The 13341-nt window shown below is 34.8% G+C and overlaps 1 protein-coding gene across 1 annotated transcript in view; it reads right to left on the bottom strand.

The window, feature by feature from the left end:
* LOC103602726 (probable ATP-dependent RNA helicase DDX10) overlaps window positions 1-13341 on the bottom strand; it is a gene marked incomplete at both ends in the record, with an annotated part of 151332 nt that overhangs the window by 5406 nt on the left and 132585 nt on the right. Inside the window, one exon of the mRNA XM_008587168.1 lies at window positions 2344-2400. Within this exon, the coding sequence (XP_008585390.1) occupies window positions 2344-2400 (57 nt within the window). The remainder of the gene's footprint in view (window positions 1-2343; window positions 2401-13341) is intronic.

Below are 13341 nucleotides of genomic sequence, written 5' to 3'. Positions count from 1 at the left end.
AGCCTCTCCAAATAATATCTTCTGGTTCTGTTTCTAAGGGGCACCTGAAAAGCCATGAGAGCCTTCATCCCCTGTCACTTTCATTTGAAAAGAAACTGGATGCAAAAAGGTTGGTTCAAGCCAATTCCTTAGGCTCTGTCAGTCAGCCTGAATCTGTCACTGCTGTCAGTCCTCAGTGTCCTGAGGAATGTTTGAGTCCTGGCTACAAACCAGCCACTCCTCCCTCTGGTAATATCACTCTCACAAGAGGGCTGCCTTCTCCGAGCACTCAGACTAAGAGATATGAAACGGAGGTAGCTGAACTCTTTGGAGCAATAATTAAACAACCTCAGCCTAGTTAAAGGTCCCGGCTGAGCAGCAAAGCCATGTCAGCTGCACGGCATCTTCTTTGTTCCTAATGCAATCCTTAGTGGTTACGTTCATACCAAAATGAGACCTTCTCTTGACTAGAAAGAGCCCCTCCTTTCTTAAATGTCAGGAAACACACACACAGGACAAACATGGAAAGGGGAGTAGGGAATGGAGAGGTATTTGATTTGAAGAGTTCACTTTAGATACAGACCCCAGTGGAAAAGCCTTTACAGTTTTTTGGTTTATTTCTCCAGCTGACCCAGTATTAAAACCAAATACACACACCAATTTATAGAGGAATAAAATGAGGAGGATCCAGGAGACAGGCTCAAGGGCGAAAGCAATTTCTTACAGCTTAAACCAATATGAAAAATCAAGCATACAACATCAAGTATAAAAAATAAACCATATTTATTAATATATACAAATATGCACGAACACACACAAAGGAAATACAATAATAGGGCTTTCTTTGGCTCTAAATCATATCTTTCATTTTACATTTTTATATGCAGAAATGAGAACTTCTTAGAAAAATAAAATAGGTTCATTTTTATGCTAAATATGCAATATTTATCATAAATATCAAATGCTTTCACTAGACTTAAGGTTTTCTTCTTAAATTTAAATGTTTCCCACTATAGCCCCTAAGATCTAATTTCCCTGCCATAGCAGTTTGTGTCTGCATTTTAAAAGCATATGCAGAAGCCACCACCTGATTTAGCAATCTGGCTGCATACTACTGGAGCTTTCATTTGCAGGCACCTTTGAAGACAGAGTGATATTTAATACTGAATATAAGCAGTCTTTTCATCTCCCACTGTTGAGTAATTGCTTCCCACTTCAGAACTATAGCATGAGTTATCATCTCTGACTTGCTCTCTAAGTGCTATGGCCAGCATGAAAAAAAATGACAAAGAACATTATGGGCTTACTCAAGGGAATTGGATCTTTACTAACTGCCAAGGAGAAATCGTGGCTAGTCAGACATAGCACAATGACATACAGCATGAGAAATGACATACGTTACTGGGCCCTAATTCTAGGAAATCATCCCTACAAAACATCCTCTGAACCTTTCTCAGCATCAAACACACCACATAGAAATCATAGCTGCATATGGATGGTGTTTATAATTGTACATATATACTTGAGGGAAACTATATATTTACATACTTGCTGAAAAATATATATGTATGTATATAATTTGCTGAAAGTTACTGTTTACAGAACACAGTGAAGGTGGGAGGTAAAGAGTGCTTTCTCCTAGACTCTAGGATAAGGATGCTTTCAGAGTTACCTATTATCAAATTGGCTTCACATAAGCTGTCTACCTAAAGATGATACAGAAGAAAATCCTATCAGGTTTGGCCCACAGTGTCTACTGTCTTTTGCCTTTAAAAGGCACAAAATATAACAGAAAAAGCTGATAGTGGATAGTGGGGCAAAGCCCGGAGAATAAATTATCTTAGGCATTTTTCATACTGAATCAAAGAGGGAAGAAATTAATATGAGAAAGTAAATAACAGGCCACATGGCCTTAAGTTCAAGTAGAATGTCATTATATATAAGCATAAAACACATATTGAAAAGAGGATTTAAAATTCCACTTCAACATCACAGTTGACACCCATATCAGGTTTGGCCCACAGTGTCTACTGTCTTTTGCCTTTAAAAGGCACAAAATATAACAGAAAAAGCTGATAGTGGATAGTGGGGCAAAGCCCGGAGAATAAATTATCTTAGGCATTTTTCATACTGAATCAAAGAGGGAAGAAATTAATATGAGAAAGTAAATAACAGGCCACATGGCCTTAAGTTCAAGTAGAATGTCATTATATATAAGCATAAAACACATATTGAAAAGAGGATTTAAAATTCCACTTCAACATCACAAACATTATTCTAGTTAAAAAATAAAGTCGTTTTGTCAAATATACCTTAATAGAGCTGGGAAGAAAGAAAAAAAATTACACACACACACACCCTTACCTTTGTTTGTCTCTTGTTGGCTTCTCTTCTGGCCTCCCTTTCTTTCAGTCTTTTCTCCTACAAGTAGAGAAAGGAAATTACCAACATATAAACATCTACTATGTGTAAAATAGACTACACATCCATTACTGTTTTATTTCTTAAAGCTAACTGATATGTGACATTAATTTTTCAATAAATATTTACTGAGTACCCATGATAAGATGGGCATTAGTATCTGTCATCATGAAGTATATGTCAGACAGATCTGGAATCAAATCTTAGTTCTATCAACTTACTGGCTATGCAATTTTGAGCTACTTACACTTTCTAATTCTTATTTTTCTCATCTAAAAGTAGAAACAATAAGAGATCACCCATCACAAAGCTGATACAAGAATTACATAAAATAATATACATAAGAGGTTAGTACAACACCTGATATTTACTTGTGGGCTATTAGAATAAAAGGAAGGAAAAAATACAATAAAGACTATTTCCCTTGCCCGTGATCTGAAAACAGAATTTACAGAGGATATGAAATCCTCATCCTGGGGATTCTTAGGAAAGTGGCAATCTTTTCTTAAGTAAAAAACAATGAAAGGTCATTCTTATAAAGTACGTTATTTTATTAAATTGCTTTATACTTTCCCCATTAGTTTTCCATTGATCACAAAATAGGTAGAAAATGCCACACCAACATTTCCAAATAAGAAAAAGAAATAAGCACAATTTTAAAATGCAAAACAAAATGACCGAGCTTAAGTTGAAAAGAATGCTGTTTTAAATTTTTTAAAAACCACAAAAATTATAAACTATCTTCACCTCCAAACATAAAGAGTTAATAATAAAAAGGCTATTCTCAATCCTAAGTATATGTATAACTTCTTTTTTTAAATTTTGATGAACTACTAGGTCAATGTAAAAAGTGAATAGATAGCAAATAATTCATTTTCATTAAGTAATATGAAAGTACAATCATGATTCACTATTACATTAAACACATATTAACATGAGAATGAACAAGTTTTCTAAGTCTGGGCACGTTTTCATTATCATTATGCTGTATGTATACATGACTTTCTACAGATTTGAAAATCATTTCTAGTCCATACTCACTGCTGCTCACAACATCGAGAAGGACAGGAATTGCTACTACACATCTTGTCTAATATTTATAAACTCCTTTATGGTAGAGTGAGAACATATGAGGTACTTCAAAAAGTTCATGGAAAGATTCATATTATTCTTCAATTCCATTTTTCCATGATCTTTGTGAAGTACCCCTCTAAATGTTAAAAGTCGCAAAGGAGGTTAAACACCAATTAATGCAAAGAGGATGGGAGTCCACAGAGCTTATAGCTTCCGTGTCTATAGCTTCAGATTGCACAGTAGGAAAGCTAAATTCTAAATGAAACAAAAATCCACATTCACACAGCTGTGTATGTGTCACGCCCCTAGGTAATACATGATGTTAAATTATTCTGTTTTTGTGATTATTCTTTTTCTTCCCCAGCTTTAGAGAAAATTGGTATTACTCTGACTTCCAAATAAAACATACAACTGAGAGGGCAGGTAAAACTTAATGTTCAATTATACAAGAGGAACATTCTAAAGATTCCTTGGAAGTTTATTATCAAAAAGCTTAGTTAGAAAGAGACTGATCTCAAACCTGGGCCTTCATGTGCCAAGTCTAGTGCTTTTTCCAATACATTCTTATGCAAATAAAAATGGTAAATTAAGGTTTGGGGTTTAAACATCAGTAGGTGTGACTTTAATAACAGAAGAAAATACCTAGTATTATTTTAGCAAGCAGCCAATTAACGCAATAGTATCAAACTCTATCCCTGAATTGGTTCTCTAAGGAGATTATGAGAGATGTTCTGCCATTAAAATGAAATAATCTTGATGTTTCTTCAAGCTGTGGAAAAAAATAAGTTAGTAGATGGCAGTTTCTAAACAATTTGCACCCAAATTTTTCATAAAAGTTGACACCCATTACTGATTTTCTTTGAGTAATAGCAGACTACAAAACATATAAAAGGAGCAAAAGAATATTAAAGAAAGAATTTGAAATAACTGAGCATGATTATGCTTAGTTTGAGAGCTGGCTTTAGCTTGTGGATGTTTGTATTTGTAATTTTCTCTCTTTCCCCCACCCCCACTATTTAATCCTACTATCTACAAAAAAAGAGTTTTCCTATTTTAGATACTAAAATTAAACATAACAGTATTTATGCTATTCTACAAAGATCACAATGACCTTCAACTGTTCTGCTGCTTAAACTACCTTTAAAACTACAGCTATATGAAACATCAAATAACTACACAGAGCAATGAAATTATCCTTTCATAAAAATGTATTTGTCCATTAGCACATAATTACATAGTAATTACTGTTATTTTTCTTACCAACAATAATAGCTCAGAATTCTTAACTATCAACAATGTGCTAGGCATTTCACACATCAATTTGGTTTTTTTTAACCTTTTAAAATTTATGTAACAGAATTTGCGAGATATTATTATTTCCATTATAAAGATGAAAAATGGAAGATCAAAGTAATTAAGTAACTTGCCTGATATCACACAGATAGTGAGTGACGGACTTCGGACCAAACTGGGTCTGTGCAGCCAACGACCTCGCTCCCTGACTCCAGTACACTCCACTCCACTCCACACTCCTCCATTAGAATGTTCATTTAGCTTTGTAGATTCACATATAGTGTTTCTATCTTATCAACATGCCATTTCTTTCATCATTAATAATTTAGTCTGCTACCATACTGGTCTTTTCATCCTGATAGCATTATTTTTCTAACAGCATTTTATGGACAGTACTTAATTAATTTTTGCCCATCTCCTGTGCAGAAGAAACAGATAATTGACCACATTTAACAGTCACACAAATTTTTGTTGTAATTGTTCAATAACGGGCCTTCTCCCCACATATTAGAGTGTCTGAAAATGGCATGTCAAAGATGCAGATAATAACCTCAATATGCTATCAGAAAAACCCTTTCTACACAAGTAAACAGTCTCTGCACTGGGGCTTTTCATCTAGCCATTTCAATTATGGCAGAAAAAAACATTAAGATTTTCTATTCTACTGAAATCCAGTATTAATTCATTATAGTCACTAAAGAACATTTTTAATTTCAGATTTAAATTGGATATCAGAATTCACATGTGCATGCCAATGGGATCATTTTCCCTTTCAAGTTTTCTGCCACAAGTCTTGAATGAATGAGGGACATCAAAAGACTTTCACAACATTAAAGCAAACATGATCAAGACACGAAACAGAAGTCCATTAAAGACAAAAAACTTGCAACATTGGGTGAAATAAAAGGAAAATAATTAGAAGTAAATCACTAGAAAACTTTTCTTTCTTATCTGAAAAAGCTCTGTTAGTACTTTGAAAAGAGCCAAGAGTAAACAACTGCCTTTAAACAGAGGAGCAGAAGAAAAGGAAGCAGAATTATAGTAATCTAAAATTTGGGAAACAGATACAGTGAAGGGAGTACAATCTTTCTTTGCTGAGGTACGGATAAAAGAATTCACTTTTTTAAAAGAAGGTTTATGACAAGACATAAAGATAAAAGGCTGGAGTATAATGACTTGAGGGAAAGAGTATAATTTAATTTTATTAGATTCAGTAACTGTCCCTCTCCCCCAATTATATGTGGTTCAAATGCTTTAAATCCTTTATTTTTCTATTTCAATTTTGAGGGCATCTTGGTACCAAAAGCTATTTTATGTCACCAAAAAAAAGACAAAATTTTGTCTTTAGTTCTGCCATGCTACAAATGATTAAATATAAGGAGAGCATGAAATTCAATAATGAAAATCAAATTCGCAAGGGACAGGAAAAGAGAAAATCACATTTCAAGGTACAAAATACTCCCTTTATAGATATAATACTTCTTTTGGCTTTTCATACACTATAGGTCCTTAGGTTCCAGAAAAGTAGCATGAAATATGAATTTCATCAGCAGCCAGGTCTATGCGTTTAAACTTTTTTCACTCTGTGGTAATAAGTAAAAATTTGTAAATTTGGAAATACAATTCATTTTTCAGGAGGTGATGGAAGCATAACCCATTTAAATGAGTATCGGGCAACCATGTCAATTTGGTAAGGAACTGAGTCCCTGCCTATCACATACAGAAGGAGGGGACATGTATCTTAATTTCAATATTACAAAAACCTCTTCATCAGAGAAGAAAATTGGCTCAACAACAGTGAGTCAAAGAATGATTATGAGAATTTTAAATTTTAAAGATATTCTCCTGCTGTCCAAGAACAAAATCCCAGTAAACCTAAATCCTTCCCAGGAACTCAGGACAAACCAAAGTTCTTTGATCTGTTACCTATTCTACAGGGTTTTGCTTGAACAACAACAACGAAAAAGTGGTCTACTGTATACAAATTTGTAATACCTACAACAAAGATATGAAGATGGGGGAATAAAATCAACACGGAAACACTGGTTCACTAGTTAATTCCTTGAATATTTACTAAGCTACTATGTGCCAGGCCACAAGGTGGGCTCTGAGTATACAGTAATGGGCAAGCTGATAAGGTCAGCCTCTCATGGCCTTTTAGCCTATGACCCAATCCAGTCAGACTCCTTGATTCCACTAGCACCCAATTCTGCTCCCCCACCCCATCTCCAGCTATTCACCATTAATCTAACAACCAGCTCATCTCTCAAACACCATACGGTGTTTTTTAGTTTTTGTTTTTTAATTCCACAAAACAAGAATAAAAATAGAGGTAATAAACAGCTCAAACACTTGCCATACGGTCGATAGATAAGAGCTACGCAATACTGAATATTTGTCTCATTTCTGATGCCGGATATAATGGAGGACCCAAGAACCAAGGTGCTGAACTGAATGCCACTAAATGCTATAAACTCACGAGATTAAAAACAGAAACCTCCCCCAGCAGATATTTCCAAATCATAGAATTATAGGCAATGGTATTGCAGTAACAGGGTGGCTCTCTCTTTTATTTATTTATTTTTAAATAGTAAACCTGGCTGTGATGGCGGCAGTAATGGTTTAAACTGAAAGGGGACAAGGTTGTACAGAAAAGGATCTTTTTTCCTCTCACGTAAGTGTACAGACAAAGGATCTTTTTTCCTCTCACATAAATAAGCTTTATTCATAACTTCCACTTTAGAATTAGGCACCAGATGCTTAGTCCCTTGCCCTTGTGATGACATTTCTGACCTCAGTAAAATTTCATAAGACCACATGAGCCAGACCAGCCTGATGTTACCTCAGACACATAAATAGCTACAGCTACTAAAAAAAATAGATTCTGGTACTGGTACCTATATAGCTCTGCAATGAACATTCAGGGAAAGGTAATGTTAGTATGGGGCCCTAAACTATACTATAGTACTAACGAAAATGCTTATTTTGTTCTTAAATTTATTTGAGATCAAGGAGCCTGATCTGGAAATACGAATAATTTCCATTATTTGTTATTCCTTCTTCAAAACCCTGCACTCCTATTATCATCCTCCACCTTTTTATTCACTGCTTCAGAGATACCCTGTTGCTAGAGAATGCCTGATGGTTTGAGACACACTAACAGTGCAGCTGAATAGTTAAAAACACAAAGTCTGAAGAGTAACAAAGACCTTGTTAAGAGTCCCAGGGCTGCTATTTGTAAGTTGTCGGGTCTTAGATACATTACTTGACCCTTCCAAGCCTTAGTTTTATCATCTGTAAAATGAGGCTAACTCACTGATTTCAGAAGTTAACTGTTACCATGTAATATGATAGTACATGTAAAGCCCTGGGCGCAGGGCCCAACTGAGTAACTGCCACTTGTTATCATTAATATTCTTGTTACTACTATTCCTAAGATGCTAGTTTATTGCTTCCCTCTTTCTTGAGTATCATATAGATTTGTGGTTAAGTTATCTGGTCCATGCCAATTTAATTCTGTAACAACAAAACAAAATAGATTTTCTAAAATGTCCTGACTTTAATCCTTTACTGACTTTCTAACATTCATGCTGCTGTTAAGTAGGACCCAGAGCAATGCTGTACCGTCTTTGCAAGCAGTCCAGAGCCACATCTTGATGTGTTTATGTTATCTAAATATACAATCCAATATAAATAAAGCACTCAAAGCAAATTTCAAAGGAATGAAAGAACTTCATAATAAATTGTTTCTCTCCATCCTCACCCGTGATAACAGATATTATCACCTTAAATACAAGTAATCTTTCAGACATAAGAATGATGACACACACAACAGAGCAGAATTTCACTCTATTAAAGTAAAAACTTTTCAGTTATGTGATCCACGGCCCATCTTTCAACAGTTCTGATTGAATTATCAGAAAAAACACTGTTTCCATACAAGAGTAGAGCTTTGTCTTTATAATTTACTAATGGCTTCATATGCAAAAATTATAACTCTCACTATACTTTTACTTCTGATGAATGGTTTCAAGAGATTCTGCAAGAGAATATAAAAGTTACAGGCCTAGTTAAGTACAGCTACCTAAAAATGCCAGGCAAAGTTGAAGACTGGGATGGTCTCAGAAGAAAGTGGTACTTAAAGGCAACAATGAAGATTCATGAAGAGCAAATAAAGCTAAGTGACCCAAAGCAGCTGCAGAAGGGCCCTGAAATCCACAGAGTGAGTAGCTGTGAATTCTGGCAAGTGGTGAGCTGAGTTGTAGTTCCAGTGATGCCATGAAATTATATAGCTTATTTCTTTTGTGTTATAATCCAGCTAAAAAAAATTTTTTTTACTATGAATATTCATAAGATACAAAGCTAACTGCCACCCCTCGTGCCCATGATGTGCGGGCCAGATTCATACTAGGGCATACCCATTACCAGAAATTACTTTTGTACCCCGTGTCCCTCACCCAATTATCCCCCAACCTCCCTCCCCCTCCCCATTTGCCCCCCACTCCGCTTTGTAGCCCTAGGAATGTTCCCTCCTTCAGTAAGACCAATGCATTTCTGTGGTCTTTCTTTCCTTCCTTCCTTTCTCTCTTAGCTCCACATATGAGTGAGCACATGTGGTATTTATCCCTCTGTGCTTTGCTTATTTCACTCAACATGAGTTTCTCCAGGTTCATCCATGTAGTTGCAAATGGGAGTATTTCATTCTTTTTTATGGCACAGTAGTATCCCATGGTGCATATATACCACACTTTCCTTATCCAATCATCCATCGATGAACATTTAGGTTGGTTCCATATCTTGGCTATTGTAAACAGAGCTGCGATGAGCACGGGAGTGCAGGTATCCCTTCGACATAATGATTTCCATTCCTCTGGGTATATACCAGAAGAGGGATAGCTGGATCATATGAAAGATCTATCTGTAGTTGTTTGAGAAACCTCTATACTGTTTTCCATAGTGGTTGTACTAATTCACAGTCCCACCAACAGTGCAGTAGTCTTCCCTTCTTTCCATAACCTCGCCAGCATTTGTTATTCATTGTCTTTTGGATTATAGTCAGTCTAACTGGGGTGAGGTGGTATCTCAATGTAGTTGTCATTTGCATTTCCCTAATGACTAGTGATGTTGAGCATTTTTTCATGTATCTGTTGGCCATTTGTATGTCTTCCTTTGAAAAATGTCTATTCAGCTCCTTTGCCAATTTTTTAATTTGGTTATTTGTTTTTTTACTGTATACTTGCTTGAGTTCTATGTGTATTCTGGATATTAATCCCATAGCATGTAACGTTGCTAACTTCACTAAAATATTTATACCTCTTACACCCACAGGAATTGAAATCAGTATGTCAAAGAAATGTCTGCACCCCCATGTTCACTGCAACTTTATTCACAATAGCCAAAGTATGTAAACAACCTAAGTACCCATCAACAAACAGATTTTTTAAATGTGGTATACATATACGTGGAATACTATTTAGCCTTAAAAAATCAGGGAAGACTGTCAGTTGTGACAATGTGAATGAATCTAGAAGACATCATGCTAAGTGAAATAAGCCAGGCACAGAGAGGCAGATATTGTAAGATTTCATTTATATGTGGAACCTAAGAAAGTCAAACTCATGGAAGCAGAAAGTAGAATGGTGACGACCAGAGGCAGGGAGAGAGGGGAAACCAGGAAGGAAAGGAGAGATGTTGGTTAAAGTTTCAGTTAAGACAATAAGTTCTGATGATCTATTGCACAGCATGGTGACTATAGTCAGTAATAACGTATTATATATTTCCAAATAGCTAAAAGAGAGGAAAATGTTTTTACCACAAAGACATAATAAATATTTGAAGTGATGGGTATGGTAATTAGCCAGATTTGATCATCCCACAATGCATACATGTAATGAAACATCACATTGTACTCCCTAAATATATACAATTGTTCTCTGTCGATTAAAAATTAAAGTAAAACTAAAAATAAATAAATACCTCATTTTCTAAACCTTTAAGACAAAGGTATTTACTTCAGTCACAGTAGAAATTACACAGCTTTCAGAATTTGGTAGATGAACATGAGTCAAGAACAAGTGAAACAGTATGGAGGAAAAATGAGTGGGACAAGATGAGTACCTGAGTCCTACATTACAAACATTGAGTGCATATCCAAAATGACGGGGCAAGGCTGTCAATTTTTAAAAGCAGGAGCAACTACTTCCAGACAGAAACATTAAAACTAAATTCACTTACATATTAAATATTCTTATTCTTTTAAACCAAAAATATAATCATGAAATATTTTGGGGTTTTGTTTGGGGGTCTTTTTTGGGGGGGTGGCTGGCTGGTATGGGGATCTGAACCCTTGACCTTGATGTTATAAGGCTGTGCTCCAACCAAGTCAAAATTCCATTTTCCAAACAGTAAAGGGTAATTTTATTCCCGTGACTTAACTAGACCTTAACTAGTGAGAGCCAGAGGATCTCACTGATGACCTGGAATTATCTGCCATTCCCACACTTTCATTTTTCAGATTAGGAAAATGCAGTCCAAATTGGTGACTGGTAATCCAAATTACACTAGATAATGCCATACTCAGGACTCAAATACAGGTATTCCACCTTATAGCCTAGTACTCTTTCCACCAAGCACCACGGTTTCACTATGCCAAACCTTAAAACTTGCCATTTAAAAAAATATTCCATGTGTCTTATTGGCAAAAATCCACTCCATGACAATTTGGAGCATAACTGATTTCAGCGCCTACATTGCGTCTTATGTAGGCTGTCATAATAAACACACTAATTTCAAAGTGCTAACAAATATAAAATTTTCTCTAATACACAGAAATATATTTGTGTAAATAATAATTTTATTGATGAAAATACCAAGAAACCAATCATGTATTTACATTAATGTAGTATAGAGAGAATTATTCTAGATATTTCCTTGTGCTTTTTTTTTTCCCCCTCAGCCTACATAATATTTTCAAACTCTTATTTGGAAGGTATGCCATGGGCTGCCTTGTGCGAAATATACCTATTTTACATAAAATAGCAAGTTTTCACTTGTTTAATAAGACTCTTTTAGTTACAGAGGTACTGACTTCAAAACCCATAGTATGTGAAATTCAGATGATTTCTCCCATGACTTTTTCAGCCCAAAACTACTCTGTTGAACCTTGCTGTGAGACAGTCAATGAGACAGTTTTAAAATCATGTTATATTTTAACAATGGTGCAAAAAAATATTTAAAATCTCAAAAATGAGTGAAAATAGAAAAGTGCTGAACAATCTATACACAGTATGCTAACTTCATATAAGAAAGTGAGAAAATAAGAATATGTATTCCTAATTACTATTTCCATAAAGAAAATAGAAGGATACATTAAAAATTAATAGAAGTAATTAGCTATAAAGGTGGAAATATCAGTAAAACAGACAGAAGCAACAATACTCAAAGTCTAAGTTTTTTTTAATCATCTTGACATTGGAACCACGTGAATATATTATTTTTTCCAAAAAATTTAATGTTAAAATAAACAGAGGTACAAACAGCTGTTGTGAAATGACAGCATATACAAAGTTCATTATGATTTAATTATAATCTTCCTGAGGACAGAGGGACCCATGTATTTTAGAAATTCCACCTTCACAGCCTAGCGGATAGCCTAACACACAAATGCCATGTAATACATGTACAATTAGTCCATTAAAAATTGACTTTTGAAAGGTTTCAGAAACAATATTCTACAATCTGAATATAGTAATAACTCCCACAATATGGGAGAAAAGAGAAGGCAAGGAAAGGTAAGGGAGAAAAAGCTTTATTTGATGAAAACTCTTCATATTTCTTATGAAGGCTAAAACATTTCTATGTTCAATCTTCTCCTGGATAAATACTCTAAGACTGTAAGCTGAAACATGACTGGCTGCTGACACTCAGTATTATAAAAGATTTTAACAACAAAATGTTAATGCCAAATTTCAATTTAAGTACCATACTAAAAGAAGCAATAAAAGAAATGTTTAGTTCTCTCAATAACATAAACATCTAACAATTGCAACCAGTATATTTCATGTTCATTTGTACTCCATTATTTCTGGAATGTTTTTTTCAACATTCATTCCCAACTGAAGCTATCTTAAATGTCTACTTTTTCTTTTCCATCAAATACTACTGTGTAGCTGCATCAAATCTTAAAGAAGTAAGAATTGCTGCTCTATTAATAAAAAGAAAGAGAGCATGTATACTGGTCCATTAGTTACAAGGTCAAACAGGAGTGAAAAACTAGAAGAATCCTTTAGTTAACTGAATCAGGATATAGTTAACAATGCCCACATCCAAAGGCTTAAAAGGTTCTTAATACAGAATTAATATTATGGCATTCTCAAGTATGATATTGTGCTATTCTGAAATCATTCATTGTCTCAAGGGCATGCTGCAGAAAGTTCTTTAAAAATGTAAATGTGCTTTATTTAATCAATCCATTTATCTAGCAAAATGTCCACTTTTAGGGAATGAAGTAGTATAACAGAATGATAATATCATGTGTGACCACAATCAAGTATAATAAACGGCCAAGTTTAAGGC

Source organism: Galeopterus variegatus, unplaced genomic scaffold (assembly GCF_000696425.1).
Source record: "Galeopterus variegatus unplaced genomic scaffold, G_variegatus-3.0.2 Scaffold4260, whole genome shotgun sequence".
NCBI lineage: Eukaryota > Metazoa > Chordata > Mammalia > Dermoptera > Cynocephalidae > Galeopterus > Galeopterus variegatus.
The sequence above is the reverse complement of the archived record's forward strand: the minus strand, read 5'-3'. Positions and strand labels throughout refer to the sequence as shown.